The sequence below is a fragment of the Pituophis catenifer genome, unplaced genomic scaffold (assembly GCF_029215685.1).
Source record: "Pituophis catenifer annectens isolate HBS135680 unplaced genomic scaffold, rPitCat1.0.hap2 SCAF_11, whole genome shotgun sequence".
NCBI lineage: Eukaryota > Metazoa > Chordata > Lepidosauria > Squamata > Colubridae > Pituophis > Pituophis catenifer.
The window spans coordinates 5,805,037-5,824,881 of NW_027256891.1; the positions used below are offsets into that span (position 1 = coordinate 5,805,037).

Here is a 19,845-nt window from a genome sequence, read left to right on the forward strand (position 1 = left end):
TTTCTTAATAGTTTTTAACTTCTATATGTATTTGTATTTATTATGGCTGTTCACCGCCCTGAGTCCTTCGGGAGTAGGGCGGTATACAAATATGAAAAATAAATAAATAAAATAAATAAATCCCCAGAATTCCCCAGCCAGAATGCTAACTGAAAAACAGATAGTCTTTGACTTATGAACTTAATGGAGCCTGTCCGTTAGGGTTGTAAGTCAGGATGATTGTAAACGGGTTGCAACCATTTTTGCTGTGGTCACTAAGTGAATGCAATGGTATTAAGCAAACCCAGTTTGCTATATTTACAACAAAAACATTGTAAATTATAATCAGGTGACTTTAGGATGCTGAAAGCCACAAATGAGGGCCAGATGCCAAGCAGCTGTAATGTGGTCACATGACCATGGGAGGCATCAGAACTGCATTTGGGGGGTGGGGGGGGATGTTCCATTGTAACTGAACAGTCACTAAGTCACCGGTCACAAGTCAAGGACTACCCGCACCAAGCAAAGATCCGCTCCAAATTATTTTCTTGGGATCCACACTTGGGACAAATCCAAATTCTGGTTTAAGAGACTTGTTAAACTAGGTTAAAACATTATCTCTCTAACATCCTGCTTCCAACCCAATGTATCCAAGGACCCACTTATTTCCTAGCTGTGGGCATTTCATGAGACTCTTTTCTTCGATGAATTTGTCATTAAAACTTTCTAAAATGATATATGTGGATGCAATAGGAACACTGCATGTAGCTCTACAGAGCTCACACCAAAGCTCACTTGTGTGCCACACATTTACATGCACCAAACTTTCCTTCTCCAAAATGATAGAGAATTTTGCTCTTAATGTTAATAGCAATAGCACTTAGACTTATATACAGCTTCACAGTGCTTTACAGCCTTCTCTAAGTGATTACAAAGTCAGCATATGCCCTTAACAATCTGGGTTCTCATTTTACTGACCTTAGAAGAAAGAAGTTTCCATCCATTACTTCTTGTCCTGCCCTCAGCTACTTTCCTGCTTCCCTGAGCAACTGGCATCGAAAGGACATATTGACCTGGTACTGGAAACTTTGGTGACCATCATGACTAAGAGCCATTTAATGGCCTTCTCAGATCTTAGAGTAACCTTTAATCTTCCCAATCTCAGCACTGTTGTGGCTTTGAATTTTGAGGCCAAGACAAAACTCTACTAGTGCATGAACAGAATGTTCTTCTTCAAATACAGGTAATCCTCAATTTATGACCACAATTGAGCCCAAACTTTCTGTTGCTAAATGAGATGCTTGTTAAGTGAAATTTGCTCCATTTTACAACTTTCTTGCCATAGTTGTTAAGTGAATCACTGCAGTTGTTAAGTAAGTAAGAAGGTTGTTAAGTGAATCTGGATTCTCCATTGACTTTGCTTGTCAGAAGGTCACAAAAGGTGGTCACATAACCTCAGGACACTATAACCATCATAAATATGAGTCAGTTGCCAAGCATATTGCGCCTAACAATCTGGCTCCTCATTTTACCGACCTTAGAAGGATGGAAGGCTGTGTCAATCTTGAGCTGGAGAGAATCAAACTGCTGGCAGTCAGCAGAATTAGCATTCTAACCACTGTACCATCACGGTTATTCCATGAAACAGAGGGAACGCAAGATTCTGGTTATAGGACTCACTTTAGATCTTCTCGATCCTTCTGACAGGTCCCTAGGAAGTTGCCAAACTGGCAGGAATAGACGTGATCGTGAATTTCAAGAAGCAGCCGCTCATTGAATTCAAATGCACAAGGAAACTGTTGCATGAGCTGCCAGGTGCATTCAAGGAACTGTGTGAAGATGGGAGACACCTCCTTGGGATCTCCTTCAAGATGGCCACACCTGGAGAGACCAAAAAACAAGCAGCAGCAATGCAGTGATTGTGGTGCTGATCTTTTTTTTTTTGCAAGTGCTTGCAGGTAGTCCTCGGCTTATAACCATTCATTTAGCAACCGTTAAGGGAAGTCAATTGCCAAAATAAATTATTTTATATTGCAGTCAATCCTGTTTCCTCACTGCTGGATGGTGCAGCAAGGTTACTGGAGCTAAATTGATCTCAGCTGCTCTAGGACCTAATACAAAATAAATATAGGTAGTCCTCGTCTTACGATCTTAATTGGGACCAGAATTTTCAGTCCCAAGTTGCTGTGATTGTAAGTTGAGTTGGAGCCAATTTTACAATTTTTATGACAATCATTAAGGGAATCGCCACAGCTGTTAAGTGAATCCTGCTTCCCCAATGGTCATTATTTGCTGGAAATCTGCAAAACAGATTGCCAATCATGATCACGTGATCGCAGGATGCTGCAACCAGTCATAAATCCAAACTGGTTGCCAAATGCCAAGTTCCAATCATGCGACTGCAGCGAGGATGTGATGGTTGCAACTGCAAACATAAGTTGTAAGTCACTTTTTCCGAAGCCGTCATAACCTTGAGCTATTGCTAAAGGAATAGTCCTAAGACAAGGACTCCACAGGGGTTCCCCAATCCACCCTTTTTTTCTGTTCTAAACAGATTCTGTAAAAACTGCAATGCAGAAGTCAATCCCGCTTTGCTGAAAGGTATGAAATGAGATTAAGCGAGCACAAAAAGAGCCAGTAAAGTGAAACTGGAGAAGAGATAAAAAGATGAAAAGATGAAGGAAGGGGGAACTAATCCCTTTTAAGTGCTAGTTTCAGCTGTCCCTAAATAATTTGAGTTATCCTCTCCACCAGCAATTTTCCAACCGCTGGAATAGCAGAAGAGTTGGAATATTCTTTTCCAAATAATAATTTTAATTAAAGACTTTCTCAGGCATCAAAGATAAACAAAAAGTGAAATTAAAAAAGAAGTAAAATGAAAAAGTGAGAGAAGTATAAGGAAGAAAAGGCAATAGAAACAAGAATGGGAAAATATGTAATGACTCCGAATTTCTTTTACAGCAGTAAAAGCAAATCTTCTCACTTCCCTCTTCAAAATTACATATTTCCCTTCTTCCCATTATTCAACCCTTTTTAAATCAGCAAATCCATAAATCGGCAAAACCTTCCCCCCCAAGTTCTCAGCAACAGGTCAATAAAAAATATCCAGACTTCAATAAAAGTACTTGTTATCTTATCTCTGATCAAACAAGTCAATCTTATAATTTCTCAGTTTAGGAGCTGTTTCTTTTTGTTACTCATGCTCCAAGCAGGATGAAAAGAAGACCTCTTATTCTACATTTATAATTCTAACACACAAACCTGTTTTTACCTGTGTGAGAATTTATGGCCCATCGCAATCCACTCCTTCTCTATCAGAACCTTTAATGTTAAATGAAAGAGGGAAAAAAACAGAAATATGGCATTATAATGTGGCTTTATTTGTAGAATTCAAATCCTACTTTTCAATCAAAAACAATGGAAGAGAATAGATATAACTCAGGATTGAAGTATGGAATCCTTGGCGCTCTCTGATTTTGATGAAGACATTTCATTACCCAACCAGGTAACATCATCAGTGCTTGTAAGCATGTAGTTTGTCCTGCCACTGTTATTGAGAGTGTGGTTTTAATTTAATTTTAATTTAATTTAATATTTAAATTTATATACCGCCCTTCTCCCAAAGGACTCAGGGTGGTGAATAGCCAGAAGTAAAAAACATCAGATACAAAATTTTAAAACAATTTAAAAATAAATTAAACATTTTGGCCTGACAGTTAAAATCCCCCATTAAAAATCCAAATTAAAATACACAATTGGAGAGATTAGGCCAGCCCGACTTGATGAAATAAAAAGGTTTTGAGGGCCCGACGGAAAGTACGTAAGTCCGGAATCGTCCGTATCGCCGGGCGGAGCTCGTTCCAGAGGGCAGGTGCTCCCACAGAGAAAGCTCTCCCCCTGGGGGCCACCAGTCGGCATTGTTTGGCCGACGGCATCCAGAGGAGCCCCTCTCTGTGGGAGCGTACTGGCCGGTGGGAGGCTCTTGGTGGCAGAAGGCGGTCCCGTAAATATCCAGGCCCTAAGCCATGGAGTGCTCTAAAGATGGTCACCAACACCTTGAATCGCACCCGGAGGACCACCAGGAGCCAGTGCAGCTCACACAGGAGAGTGTTACATGAGAGCGCCATGACGCTCCCATAATCACCTGGACCAGTTGGAGCCTCCGGGTGCTCTTCAAGGAGAGCCCCATGTAGAGAGCATTGCAGTAGTCCAGGCAGGAAGTGACGAGGGCATGAGTGACCGTGCGTAAGGAGTCCTGATCCAGAAAGGGACGCAACTGGCGAATCAGGCGAACCTGATAAAAAGCCCCCCTGGCCATGGCCGTCACATGCTCTTCTAAAGACAGCCGTGCATCCAGGTGGACACCCAAGTTGCGAGCCCTCTCTGTGGGGGCCAACGACTCGCCCCCAATAGTCAGAGATGGCACGACTATATCGGAACATCGGAAGCCACAGCCACTCGGTTCCGCCTTCCTGCGGCGGGGTGTAGTGCTTTGAAGGTCAAGTTGAAGGAGAGAATGGTCAGACCATGACAAGGGTTTAATCACTACATCCCCTATATCTAAACCATTCAGCCACTGGCCAGAGATGAAAACCAAGTCCAGAGTGTGTTCCCCTGTGTGTGTAGGGCCATGAACTAACTGGGTCAGGTCCATGGCCATCATGGAAGCCATGAACTCCTGAGCCGCCTCAGACATTTCACTGACGGACGGCAGGTTGAAATCCCCCATAACCATAAGTCTGGGGGTATCAACCGCCAACCCGGCTATCACGTTGAGCAGTTCAGGCAGGGCCGCCGCCACGTGGCAGGGAGCCAGGTACGTGATCAGCAGGCCCACCTGCACCCCAGGACCCCACTTCACAAAGAGGGACACACATCCGGTTATCTGAGGCACAGTGGCCTCCTTCGGAACAAGACCTTCCTTTATAACAACCGCTACCCCCCCCCCCCCCGCCCATCCCCTGAACCCTCGGCTGATGAAATGCTTGGAAGCCTGGTGGGCACATTTCAACAAGGGGAACCCCCCCTCCTGGCCCAACCAGGTCTCCGTAATACCCGCCAGGTCCACTCCCCCCTCTTGAACAAGATCACAAATGAGGGGGGCTTTATTTACAACGGACCTGGCGTTGCACAACATCAGCCGAAGGCCTGGGCCCTGAGGATCTGCGCAACCCGGGGAACGAGAGGAGCATTGGGGGCTGGAGCACGCCACCGCTCGGAGACAGCGAGTGCGCGCCCCCATAACCGGATATGGCCCCCTGCTCCTGCCATATCTGCCCCTCCTACTTACAGTACTGATGGTATCGCCCTCCTCAGTACGGACTCTAACCCCCTCATTGACTCCGAACCCCGCACCCCCCGTTACGAAGCCCACTGTCAGACCCGGCCTCCCCCTCAGTAGGTTATCCCCCAAACCCACAACCCTACCCCCCCCCAGAACTCCTAAAACTTGGGGTTTTCTCCTTGGTACAAGTAGGTCCTTGATTAGGGTATTGTTTTCTACTTGATTATTAGTCTGGTGTTAATCCTTGCTTATCAGATGTTGATTGCAGCAAAGGATGTGTTCTGGTTTTTTTTGTTTTGTTTTGTTTTGTTTCTTCTTAGCTTTTTCTGGTCTCTTTTGAATAATGCGTAAATGTGCTTTATCTCTAGGTGTCTATTGATAGTTGATATGTCTGAATATCAAGCTTCCAGGAATTCCCTAGTATTTTTTTGGATTTAGCTTGGTCTAATATGCTCAAAGTTTTCCAGTGGAAACTATGGTTGAGTAAGGACCCTCATCATGTTATCTGACTGCTTGTTTGTGTTCATGGATGCACTTTGTTAGTCTTCTGCCTGTCTATCCTACATATGTTGGGTAATCAAATGTCTGCAAGCAAACAACCAAGCTCAGACAGCTCCAAAGCCAGCCTTCCCACCAACAGACTGCAGTCAAGATGGTTAGCAAGAATAATTCAAAGGTGATGGAAACACAACCTAGTACACATCAAAGTAAATAATAATAACAACAAAAATTCTACAGCTTATCATCCACAGCATAATCCACGGACCCCAATGAAATTATTCTGTGTCCTCAGATGTACGGATGTAATTTCAATTTTTTTTAAAAAAGGGACATAGATAAAGAAAGCAAGCAATCTTGGGATATAAAAACAGGATTTCTCCTTCCAAAGATTTGCTGCACCGCCAGCTTTTCTTCCTCCCAGTTTGGTCCCTAAGTCAGGTAGCTATGTTTCCACTCAAAAATAAAACATCTTCAAAAATATCTTTCCTCAGCCTGGGATGCCTTTCAGTGACATTTCTTTACTTATTAGAAGGATTTATTAAGGGCATGCAAGCTATTTCACATTTGAAATGCTCAGAGCTTACAACAGGGCCACTCAGGGTTTGGAATTCTTCCAGAATGGTTGAAATAACATGGGAATAGTTTTATGAAAAGTATACAAGGAATGCTTTGAACCTGAAATGTTTTGCATACCAGGGCTGATCCAGGAATTTCTAGATAACCCTGCTTCCCCAGTAGCTTGGGTGCAAAATAGATAACCGTCATTAAGACATTCCATGTGTCCTTTCTGTTGAAAGATTGATGGAAACAGATTAGGGAGAAAGAGAAGGGTCTACGCAAGCTTGATGAAATGATTTTTGCCACTCCAAGAACCTTTCTCTAAACCAAGGGTGTCCAACCTTGGAAACTTTTAAGACTTGGGGACTTCCTAAAAGTACATTAATGTACTTTTAAACAAGGGTGAAATGTAAAATCTGTTACTACCAGTTCTGTGGGCGTGGCTTGGTGGGGGGGGGTAATGTGATTGGGTGGGCATGGCCAACTTTTTTTTTTTCTAAACTTTTCAAAGCATTTTTTCTAATGCTTTGAAAAGTCTCTCTGCCGATCAGGGAACTCAGCTGGGATCGCCAGAGACTTTTCAAAGCATTTTTTTTACCACCTCTTCGGTCAAGAGGTTGCAGAAAAAAATGCTTTGAAAAGCCTCTGATGATCCCAGCTGCGCCACGCGATCATCAGAGGCTCTTTTTTTTTTTTACTTTTAAAAGCATTTTTTCATCGGAAGAGGTTGTAGAAAAAATGCTTTTAAAAGTAAAAAAAAAAAAAAAAAAAAGCCTCTGATGATTGTGCAGCTCAGCTGGGCATGGGGGCGGGCGCAGGGATTTTTGCTACCGGTTCTCCGAACCATCCGCCGCCATCACTACCAGATCGGGCGATCCAGTCCGAACCGGGAACATTTCACCCTGCTTTTAATGTATGAATGTAATTTTAATGTACGTAAATGTAAAGACTGTACATGTGTAGAGGTACACGTGTGTAACATGTACCACAACTCAGTCCAGCAATCTGGTCATTAAATGAAGCAGTAACTAAGTGAAATCGCAACCCTGTTTATGATATGACTTCAGCTTTCATTTGCATTTTGAGACCTGCATGCTTGTACATGCGAAGACTGAACACAAAATTCCTTTTCATCATACTTTTAAGTGGTCGCTAAATGAGAACTGCCTGTATACAGGGACAGGTTTGTAGAGGTGCACCAGGGTGTGTGTCAGGTCTGTCAAGTGCCTCACAGGCATCCTGCCATCAAAGGCTGGGGAGGGGAGGGGAGCTGGGCAATAAAGCTGTGTGTGTAGCAGTGGTGGGTTGCTACCGGTTCACCCTGGAACGGGGCGAACTGGTAGCGGCAATGATAGGAGGCTCCGCCCACAAGCCCGGACGTCTCTGCATATGTGCAGAAGTGGCACATGGGCGAACTGATAGAAGCCAAAATTGAAACCCACTACTGGTGTGTACGTGATGGGAAATAGGGAGAGGGTGGGACTGACTGAAGCTTGGCACCAGTTTGTACCAGCATCCAAGGCCAGGCACCCCGAGAAAGAGTGTGGATTACCCCAAAGTGTTCTCAAAACACTTTGGTGAGTTCTGATTGGCTGAAGATGGACTGGTCATGGTGGGAGGGCTGGGATGAGGGGAAACCTTTCTGTATTTTTTATGCGTGGGAAATCCAGAGCTAGCCTGACTGTACTGCAGCCAACATCTTTTTAGTAAAAGAACCTTTCACTTCAATCAAATGGAGTTGAGGATCTTTCTTTTCTAAGTGATCAGATTGGGGCAGGTCTGACAGTGTAAAGCACTTAAAAAGCGGACCCAAGTGAAAGATTTTCTGCTTACCATGAATCCTTTTAATGTCCGATAAAAAGGATCCAGAAGGAGACAAGCTAGAGAGCAGACTTGGGCTGTGCGATCCCAGCCATCTGAGCAGTGTACCACCACACTGGCACCCTCATCTCTGACTGCCTGGAAGGACAGGGATACAGGCGCTTAAGTTGTTGTTGTTTTTTTATAAAAAGAAATGATGCAAAGTTGCTATCAAGTGCTGGGTTCTGCAATGTCAACAGGCAGAATAAAAAAGAATGAAGGCAAAACTTTAGTACTGATGGAGGGATAGAAGCAAAAATACCTCCTTTAATATCTCCGGTCCTCTCTTCATTGCGAAGAGTCCTTAAGACAAGGTCAGAATCAGAATTATAGGGCTCCAACAGGACCTTGGAGATCTTCTAGTGCTCTTCTAGTGCTCAAGCAGGAGCCCTTATACCATCCTGGACAAATGAATGTCTAATCTTTTCTTGAAAACCTCTAGTGAAGGAGCACCCACAACTCAGGAAGCAAACTGTTCCATTGATTAATTGTTCTGTCAGGAAATTGCTCCTCACTTCAAGGTTGGATCTCTCTTTAACTTCCAACCATTCCTTCTTGTCCTATCCACATGTGCTTTGAAGAATAAGTCAATCCCCTCTTCTTTGTGACAGCCGCTCAACTACTGAAAGACAGTTATCATGCCCTTTCTAATTCTACTCTTTCATAGGCTAGAGACATACCTAGTCCCCTCAACTGTTCATCATACTATTTAGCCACCAGATTTTAACATCCCAAAAATAGAGAAACCCAGATTCTTTTTTCTCACATATCTTGCCTCCAGGGACATTGCAGACCTCCTAACATCTCCTAACCCAAAAGGTATTTCAAATGGATCCTGATGATGATGAATACTTTGCCTCCTGTGTGCAGCCAAAGCCATCTCTGTACATAAACCTGGAGAAATTTGAAACTGCTGACCACTCTTTTTCCAGGTTTTCTTCAAAGCTCTAGCTTTAACACACTCCCCCCCCCCCCAAACAAGAAAGACTGCACACTGGTGAACATGCAACTTTTCCAGGAATTTTGCAAATTCAAAGTTGCTTTACCTTGGCCAGGAAGACTCCAGCATCCATCACAGCTTTAATGTGTCGCAACCAGCCTGAGTTTTCGAGTCCTGTAAGGAAGTCGCTCATTGAAGGAGACTTTGCTTCACACACTAAAAAAAGGAAGAGGATGTCAGACCTGGAAACCATCTTTCTACCTTTGTGCCTTCAGGCTTCAGGCCTGCCACAAATTTTACTGTGGGAAATTGGGAGGGGGGATTGCATAGAGGGAAGAAGATATGTAGTCAAAATAAAATTCTTTATAGAAAGTCAAGGCCAAGGTGCCTTGCAGCTGTGTTGAGAAGAATGAGGAGGTATTCTCTGTTCTAGACGGTACCTGATTGGATGTGTGGTGGACATGTGGGAGAGGGGCAAGGTCTTGAACTTTCTTTTGGGTGTGGAAAACCTGGAAGCTCTCAGATTCGGGTTTTCCCAGATGTGCCAATATGACACCTCTAATAAAAGTTAGCTTTGAGGAACTTCAAGTCTTGGAGTTTGAGAGAAAGCACAGTTTCAGTAAAGAGACAGCTGAGGTAACAACGAAGGGCCTTCCAGAGGCTAATAAGTCATAACATCCGCATCCACACAAAGTTTCCCCTTGGTGATCTCTCATCAACAGTACAGGCAGTCCTTAACTTACAACCATTCATTTAGCAAATATTCAAATTTATAATGGCACTGAAAAAAGTGACTTATGACTGGTTTTTGCATTTATGACTGTTGCAAAATCCATATGGTCATGTGATCAAAACTTGGCAACTTGCACATATATATGACAGCTGCAGGGTCCTGAGGTGATATGATTACCATTTGTAAGCTTCCCAGCCAAATTCCAACAAGCAAAGTCACTGGGGAAAGCCAGATTCACTTAACGACCTGGTGAATCTTAACAGCAGCAGTGATTTGCTTAATTTGCAAAACAGATCAGAAAATGGGGCAAAATTTAACTGTTGCACTTAGCAACAGACATTTGGGGGTTAATTGTGGTTGTAAGTTGAAGACTACATGTATTACAACGTAAGTAACAAACCAGGATTTATTTATAATGCATACTGCATCATTGTTATACCAAAGTAATTCAATCAATATACACCATGCTGTATTTACATTACCAATAAAAATAATATCTTTCTCCTGGATCAGGGGTGAAATGCTCCTGGTTCGGCCCGGATCACTCGATCCGGTAGCGAGGGCGGCGGGTGGTTTGGAGAACCAGTAGCCAAAATCCCTGTCCGCCCACCATGCCCAGCTGAGCTGCGTGATCATCAGAGGCTTTTTTTTAATTTTTAAAAACATTTTTTCTACAACCTCTTCGGCCGAAAAAATGTTTTTAAAAGAAAAAAAAAGCCTCTGATGATCAGGCAACTCAGCTGGAATCGTCAGAGGCTTTTAAAAGAAAAAAAATCCTCTGACAATCAGGCAACTCAGCTGGGATCGTCAGAGGCTTTTAAAAGCATTTTTTTTACAACCTCTTTGGCAGAACAGTTGGCCACACCCACTCAGTCACATTATCTCCCCCCCACCAAGCCACGCCCACAGAACCGGTAGTAACAAATTTTACATTTCACCACTGTCCTGGATAGTTTATTATTGCAAAGCACAATGCCTGCTAAGAAGTCAGGTAAACTAAACAAGCCGAGAACACAGTCAGAGTCTGCTAATGTCTTCCATTCAGAAGTTCCATCCAGGTCTGTGTACGCAGGTAACTGCAAAGCACATCCTACCTTCCAGGAGTTTCTGCAGGCTGCTCCTCATCACATGGATGTTTTCAATGCCAATGAATTTAAAACGGATGCATTCGTAATTATCCACATTCTCATAGCCCTTTCCAGCAGCTCGGTTGGCCATGGCGTTCAACTAGGAAAATTCAACAACATTTATTTATTACTGGGCATATTTGCTGCTCCAATTGTACCCAATAGAGCTGGCTTCCCTAGTTTATTCTGTCAACTAAGCATACAAATGAAACAAAATTTACCATTCTATGCCACAGATGGTAATCAAACTAAATTTAAACACATATTCCAAGAGAGAAAACTTCATTGCATATCTGTCCCCAGGAGCCTGCTATAAATAAGAGGGAAGGAGTCACTTTTGAGGTCCTCTAGTCCTCAACTTCTACTTGACCAGAAGACTCTATACCAGTGGTTCTCAACCTTCCTAATGCTGCGACCCTTTAATACAGTTCCTCATGTTGTGGTGACCCCCAACAATAAAATTATTCCTAACACCATTGAAAATATGTGTTTTCCAATGGTCTTAGGTCACCCCTGTGAAAGGGTCATTCGATCCCCAAAGGGGTCCCGACCCACAGAGGAGTGAGAACCACTGCTCTATACCATTCTGGACAAATAGCTATCCAATCTCTTTTTGAAAACCTCCAGTGGTGGAGCACCCAGAGCTTCTGGAGGCAAGTCATTCCACTGATTAATTGTTCTGACTGTCAGGAAATTTCTCCTTAATTCTAGATTGCTTTTCTCTTTAATGGTCTTCCACCCATTATTTCTTGCCATTAGAGTAGACATACCTAGTTCCCACAAGCATTCATCATACACTTTAGCTTCCAGCACCCTAACATTTGAGAAATTCTAGGAGTTGAAGTCCACAAATCTTAAAGTTGCCAAGGGTAGACACTCCTGATATAAATTAACCCAACCTCCAAGGTTCCATGGAAGAAATACCTTTGGCCTTGTGTCTACCACGTACATGAAGCGACTCCCTGCCTTGGCTTCCCTAATCGCTTGCAGCAGCTGTTCATCTTCCAGGCAGCGAGTACTAAATCCAGACAAAGGCTGGCTGCATCTGCAGATGGTGGCCTGAAATAAAAAGGATGAATAGGTGAGATATTCAGAACTGAGCACTGATGTACCTATTCTTCCTTTTCAATTTGGATGCAACTATTGCAAGACTACTGAGAAGTGTTGACGTGGGCATGCATAAATATCAGAAATATGTTTGGGATAAAATAGTGCAATTTGGAAAGAGAGGCTATATAGTTTTAATACTCCTTGGATTGAATTACAGGCAGTCCTTGACTTACAACCATCTATTTAGCGAGCGCTTGAAGTTACAACGGCAGTGAAAAATGTGACACGGCCATTTTTCACCCTTACAACTGTTGCGGCATTCCCATGGTCATGTGATCAAAACATGGCTGCTTGGCAATCCATGTGTATTTATGATGACTGCAGCATCCCAAGGTCACGTGATCACCATCTGTGACCTTCTCAGCTGGCTTCCAACAAGCCAAGTCAATGGGGGAAGACAGATTTGCTTAAGGATGGTGTGATTCACTTAACAGCTGCAGTGATTCACTTAACCATGGCAAAAAAGATTGTAAAATTGGGTAAAGAACAGCCTTGTTTAGTAATGGAAATTCTTCTCCCAACTGTGATCATAAGTCGAGGATTACCTGTATGTTTGAAATAACAGAAAATACTTGTAGCTCAGGTTTTAGATTTTGGCGGTGTTTTGCTCTCCAAGCGTGTTTCAATTTAGTTTCTGAACATTTCATTACCAGACTAGGTAACATCACCAGCAAGATTTTCTGGCCCTATTCTCCCTAACTTATAAATGTCTTGTGTGCCAGTTTGGTCAGTTGGTCATTTGATTGGTTGTTTGTTTGGACTATATTTAAATTCTGAGCAGCTGATTGGTTCTCTTGACTGATTGTTTGAATGGTCTGGTTTCTTACCAATTCATATGCTGGATCTAGATCATAGGTGTCAAACATGGCATCACGTTGCTGACACGTGATGTTTCGCGACATTTTTCCCATTCATGAAGCTGGGGTGGGCATGGCCTGCACGTGACGCATCCAGCCTGCGTGGCACCAGTTTGACACCCCTGATCTAGATCAATATGCTTGTTAATTGCTCCTTGGATAGAATACCAGGCTTCAATAAATTCACGTGTGTGATGGGTGCTGACATGGCCAATTATTTTTGTTCCTTCCCAATCGAACTACTGTTGTCAGTGTGGTTTGATATCAGGGATTTTTGGTCGTGCCGTTTAACTGCTACTTGATGTTCATGAACCCTTGTTTTCAGCTGCCTTCCTGTTTGTCCCAAATAGAACAGATAACTTCCTGTATCTCCCAATCCATCTCCCCAATCACGGGAGGCTTCAAATAAAATTCTATATACAAGTCATCTCTTTTCCAAGAAGATGTGATCATTTTGTTTTCTCTTTCTTTTGCTGATTCATCACCTTCTATTTATTTGCCATCAGCATGGGGAAAATGCTGAGAAAGGAATGCAAGTGAACCAAACAATGCTAAAGGGAAATTTCTCCCGGAAATTTAAATCCATCGCATAGTCATTTTGCCCAGCCTTGAGGTGAGAGCACTACAGGAACAATGAAGCTGGCAACTTACCAGCTCAGCAGTTTATTCCACACTAAGAATCAGTCTCTCAATCAGCCAAGTAATAAAAGAAATTATCTGCTCCAAGCTATTTCCCTCGGGTTCAAAAAGCTGAGATTAGCAGAGATGAGATGTAATTAGTTGAAGGCTGCCCTTCGTAACTCATTTTGAGGATTGAAAAAGCACAAGATGCTTTTTAGGTTGTTCTAAATGGAAAGTTGCCATCTAGATCCTCACAAAATTGAACTTGATGACACATATTCCCCTAAGATCCAATGAAGGGAGTTACTGCAGTCAACAGAAATTTTAGCAATCAACTGGACTCTCCAAAATCCAGTGGCCATAAAGAACATTGAACTTAGCTGGATTCCAAACACTTGCGTGCATTAAAAGATACACAGCCTAACATGGTATCTTTCAAGTGCTGCTGATGTTTTTAAAACATGCCTTGAATCCAAGCTCTGCAATGCTTCACGTTTGATTCAGAAAAAGCACTTTGGAACATGTCTGTTTTACCTTGTTGCAGCCGCTTTTATAATGGAGAAAGTGATATAGCTGCTTTAATGAGCCCCCCCCCTCAGTGTGTGTGTGTGTGTGTGTGTGTGTGTGTGTGTGTGTGTGTGTGTGTCTTCGAATCAGTTTCTGACTCTTGGCAATTGCATGGAGTAGTCCCCTGGAGTCTTCTTGCAACGTTTTTTGGAAGTGGTTTGCCACTGGTTCTTTCCCAGGGTTGAGAGAGTGACTAGGTCAGCAGGGTCATCTGTCTGGCTTTGTGCCTAAGGCAGCACTAGAACTCATGGCCTCCAGTTTCTAGCCTAATGCTTTAACCACTACAAGAAACTTGATTTGAGTCATAGATACTGCATTTAAACTCCTGGACATTTCAAGCATCTCTTCTAACTCAGAGCCATAGCAATGCAGGGTAGAGACCTATTAGATAATAGATATTTCTGCAGTCACCTTCCTGTGATTTTCATCTCAACTCGATTCATCTGTTGTCATTGCACAACAGCTATTGCACCACTTCAGTTCATTTCATTTCCAACTTTCCTTCCCAATGTTTGCAGTCTAGCTGAAATCCCAGATTTTAGGATCTTGAATTTTGATATCAGTTTCATCTTTAAGATTCTTTTTAAGTTTTATTTTCAGTCTCCACAAAATTGCAAAAACGGGTAATATGCAGCCATTAGGCACAACAACAATCACAAAACTTCATGTCTGGGAAAAAATTCCTCAAATATTGCAAAATGTTGTCATTTAAAGTTACATATTTAAATTATATTATAAAAATTCCCCTACAAAGAGAAGAAATTCTAGCTAGCAAGAACTGTGCAAAAATGGTCCTTCTGATATTAGCTTCAACTTACCACCAACCCAGATCAATTCTATCTAGGAGTCTGTTCAAAGCCATGATTCTCTCAACCCCTTAATGGTATGTGAAATTGGTCCTGTGAGTCAGGAAGAAGAGCTGCAGATTAGGCAACAGTTAGATAAGTGGCAGCTCGGTTCACAGAAGGAATGTGGGCATGGTAAATGAATCAGAAGGGACCCTCCCTAGTTTCTAAGACTGTAAAGGTGAGGGGGGAGAGATGAACTTTTAGACTTGAAGATTCTGTTAATGTGACCTTACAATAAAGGCAGAGATAAGACCCCCCTGTGTGCTTCCTGTTTGGATTACCTCACAATGTTACCTATTCCCTTATTCTCCTCAGATACACTATCTCACAAAGTACTATTGGAAGCAAAACAACTAGATTCTGCAATATATTTATATCATATAGTATCAACTTTGTTAACTCCCAAGACTCTTTTTTTCTGCTATGTAATCTAAATGATCTGTGATTAATATGTATATGTGTGTGTATGTGTCTATATAGTATTTGTATACTGTATGTATGTGCATGTACTGTATGTGTATGGGCGTAGTGTGTGTGTGCATGTGTATGTATGTATACTTTTGAAAGCAAGCATCAGAATTTCATTTTTTAATGTGTGCAAGTGTGTTTGCAGAAAAAGTTACAATACAACTTATCTTATCCTGTCCTATCACACAATGTGACTTTCATTGGTTGTAAGCTGGAAAAAAATGAGCAAACCCAAAGAAAACAAAATACAGCATGACTAACGTTATTCTCTTTGTAGAAGTAGGAAAGCACAGGTATCCGACCTCGGCTTCGAAACTTCGCACTTCCCAAGATCATCACCCTAGTAGCCATTTTAGGCACGACTAGTTCCCGAGAATAGGTGCTGCAAACCTAGGAAGAAGAAACAGATGGAACTATCTTCAGTCATTTACTGATGGTCTATTTACTTCCAAAACAGTTTCTTACAGATTCACAGTTTCAGCAGAGGTGCATTATAGGTAGTCCTTATTAGCAATCATTCAGAGTTACAAAGGTGCTGAAAACATGTCTCAGAACCGTTGCACTTACAACCATTGTAGTGTCCCCACAGTCCTGTGATGGCAATTTGGGTGTTTGGCAACCGAAAAGTAATTATGATGGCTGGTTGAAGCATCCCAGAGTCACCTGAATGCCATTTGCAACTTTCCCAGTGGGCTTCTGACAAGCAAAGTCAAGAGGGGGGGCGGCAGATGGACTTGTTTAATGACCGCATAATTTACTTTAAAAATTGTAAAATTGGGTGTGATTCACTTAATGACCGCATCTCTTAGCAACAGAAGTTCTGTTCTCAACTGTGTCCTTAAGTAGAATCTCCTGGCCTAGATAGCAGACCCAAAACAGATGCAAGCTCACCTCGTAATCCTTGTTGACATTGCTAATTTCCCAAGAGCTGTTGTCAATGCCCATCCGCAGGTAATCTGCTTTGACATCTATTGACTTCCAGCCTGTTTCTCGGCTGCCTTCAGGCATTTTGGGGTTGTAAGAGAAGGCGTAAAGTTCTTCAGGCTTCACTAAAGCACAAAAGCAATTTTCAAAGGCAAAAAACTACCATTTGGGCACTTGAGACCAAATCTTATCAATTGCCCCTGGATACAATGTTATTATAAATAAGTTCTTCCTTTAATTTCTATTCCACTTTATTGGATTTGCATCTAACATTTCCTGCAGATTTAAAAATAAACCTAGAAGTTACTAAGCCCCAAGACAATTCATTAAAACCCTTTCAGCTATTGCAAATATAAGTACAAACAGCGATTTTGTTATTAGTTTTTTTCAATAAAAAGTCTACTGGTATGCATAGTTGTTTAAAGATATTGTTGCTTACCACTAACAGAATAACAGAGTTGGAAGGAACCTTGAAGGTCTTCTAGTCCAGTGTTTCCCAAACTTGACCCTTTGAAGATGTATGGACTTCAACTCCCAGAATTCCTCAACCAGGCATACTGGTTGGGGAATTCTGGGAATTGAAGTCCATGCATCTTAAAATAGCTAAGTTTGGGAAACACTGTTCTAGTCCAACCCCTGCCCATTCTAGACAAGTGGCTGTCCAGTCTCTTCTTAAAATCTTCCAGTGGTGAAGCACCCAAAACTTCTGAAGGCAAGCCTTTCCAATTCCTCCTTAGTTCTAGGTTGCTTCTCTCTTTGATTAGTTTCCATCCATTGTTTCTTGTCTTGCCTCCTGGCGCTTTGGAAAATTGATTGGCTCCCTTTTCTTTATGGCAGCTCCTTAAACTGCTATCTGTCACCCCAGTCTTTCATTTCACTAGACTAAGCATACCCAATTCCTGCAACTGTTTTTCATTAGTTTTAGCCTCCAGCCCCTAATCTTTGTTGCTCTTTTCTGTAATCTTTTCAGAGTCTCTAGATTTTTTCTATAACATGGTGACCAAAACTGGATGCAGTATTCTAAGGGTGGTCTTTATAAAGCAGTATTAATACTTCCCATGATCTTGATTCTATCCCTCTGTTAATGCAACCTAGGTTGCAATTAGATTGGACTTTGAGACACTCTTTCAATCCTTTCTGAATAGATATTTTTTAAAAAAAACTTTTCTGGTTGATAGACTGGAAAACTAAACAAGATACAAGAAGCACAGAAGGCTTTATAGATTCTGGGATTGCAATCAAACCTTATGATAGGTTTGGGATTCTGATGGGCGAGCTCTCTGGTCCCTTCTGAAAACTGCAATCAATAATTCATTCTTGCCAATTCTCCCAGCAGCAAGCTCTTAAGGAAGAAAGAATTGAATGAAGGAAACCAGGTACCCAGCAGGTAATCCTCAGATGTCAATCAACTGCTAGCAAATAATGAGGGATTACCGTATTTTTCAGAGTATAAAATGCACCGGAGTATAAGACGCACCTTAATTTTGGGGGAGGAAAACAAGAATTCTACCTCTGCCAGACTTCCGGTTTGGCGTTGCGGCAATGTAGTCGGGGATATAGTGGGGCTCTGATGAGCCCCACAAAAACCCCAACTGGTAAACCGCTGCTGACAGGTCTGCGAACCTACCCTGTCCTGAAGGGACAGGGAAAAGAGAGGGACCCCTTGGGCGGCTGAGAGGAATGGGCAAGTTCCTCGGAGGCCGGAGGCAACCCTCTAAGTCAGTGGCAGGGGATGGCAGCCATGGCGGCTGCCTCGAGACCGCGACAAATCAGGACAAGCAATGTGCAGGAGGAAGGAAGAAAGGACGATGTGCTTTGGAGCCAGCTGAGTGACACCAATCCAGGCGAGACACAACGTGAGAATAAGGATATTTACAAATAGGACCCCCAGCCTTACTTAGCGGCTGAAGATCTGAGGGGCCTGAAGATTTTGTAAAATAAGGAAAGGAATTGAAGACCCTTTAAGAATTTTATTTTAACACTGATTGATTGGAATGCATTGCTTATTAACCAAATAGAGTTGGATATTTGAATTTTCCTGTTAAAACTGAAATGGACTTGACTTTTGGAAAAGAGAAAAGCGATAATTAAGGCTTTGTCATCTTTAAAAGTCAGACAAAGAGATTAAACGGATTGCTACATAAATGTTTCAAAATGGCGATTGTAGCTGTGACTAAGTGAAGGAAACTTGCTTTTTCCTGAAAAGAACCTATTTGACTCGTTACATATTGTGGATTACTTTAAAAAGAACTATGGCTTTTTGAACTTTGGAGATTCTCATTCTGTCTTCTAATGGCTTTATAAAGAAAGAAGAAACACAATGACTAATAAACTTTTAACTAACTGGCGCAGCAACAAAAGGTTTGGCGTAGGAACGGAAGTGGAGAAGCTGATGGATTTTACTGGAAACAGATTCTACAATAGAATTAAAAAGGATATGCAGAGTTTTAAGCATGGAAGTATTGACTTTGAATTGAAATGCTTATGGACAGATAAGGAAATGAAGAAGCAAAATAGATAGACTAGATAGCAATATTTGAATGCTTAATTGTTTAAATGGTTCAAAGTTTAAGTGAGTTTTAAATAAAAACAAGAAGTGCTTATGGTAAAATAAAGATAGAAAATTAAAAATAAAAGATAATTAAAATAGAAGTGGGAAGTTAAGGTGACTAAAAGTGATATTTTCATAAAAGCATAATTTGATGTAACACGTTTTAGTTTTGATAACAAAGTGGTGGATGATAATGATGATTAATTGTTAATGATTATAGATGATATACTAAGGTACACAGAGGGAAGTCATAATTGAGATTGAATTTAACAAATGTTGGAAATGATTAATATCAAGAAATAGATGGGGATATACCCTAGAAGAGTATAGTTGGAAACAGTGGATTAATAGACAACATATTGAAAAAGAAATTTTTAAAATAAGTTAGTAGAATAGTAGTTGGAGTTAAGGAGGAGAATAAGCTGAAAACTCAGCCAAAGTAATGTAATGCTGGAAATCAGCCAAATAATAGGTGGAGTTATGGAGGAGAATGCTGTTAATCAGCCAAAATAAAGCATGTTGGAAATCAGCCAAAACAATAGAAAATGCTGGTAATCAGCCAAATAATAGTTGAAGTTATGGAGGAGAATATGCTGAAAACTCAGCCAAAATATGTTATGCTGGAAATCACCCAAACAATAGGGGGAGTGATGGAGGAGAATGAGGAGAATACATTGAAGAATAATTATTAATAAGGGGTGAAAAAGAAAATGTTGGGCAATAATTAAAATGAAATGGAAAATTATGAGATGTCTGTGTAAAAGTTTAAGATTAAAATAGGATGAATTGGGTCTAGAAAACAAGAAAAATAGAAAGAAATTTTGATTAATAAATTGAAATAAAAATTGAGTTGCATACATTTGGAAATTAGGATTCATGGTGATAAAATTATAAGGTAAATATATAGATCAATAGAT

At 41.6% G+C, this 19,845-nt stretch overlaps 1 protein-coding gene across 1 annotated transcript in view; it reads right to left on the reverse strand.

Annotated features, from left to right (window-relative positions):
• Positions 1 to 19,845, reverse strand: part of MTMR8 (myotubularin related protein 8) — a 56,348-nt gene that overhangs the window by 14,026 nt on the left and 22,477 nt on the right. The window contains exons 4-11 of the mRNA XM_070952178.1: positions 16,345 to 16,502; positions 15,715 to 15,843; positions 11,907 to 12,041; positions 10,950 to 11,082; positions 9,229 to 9,338; positions 8,156 to 8,281; positions 3,251 to 3,300; positions 1,660 to 1,860 (exon numbers count right to left, since the gene is read on the reverse strand). Of these exons, the coding sequence (XP_070808279.1) occupies positions 1,660 to 1,860; positions 3,251 to 3,300; positions 8,156 to 8,281; positions 9,229 to 9,338; positions 10,950 to 11,082; positions 11,907 to 12,041; positions 15,715 to 15,843; positions 16,345 to 16,502 (1,042 nt within the window). The remainder of the gene's footprint in view (positions 1 to 1,659; positions 1,861 to 3,250; positions 3,301 to 8,155; positions 8,282 to 9,228; positions 9,339 to 10,949; positions 11,083 to 11,906; positions 12,042 to 15,714; positions 15,844 to 16,344; positions 16,503 to 19,845) is intronic.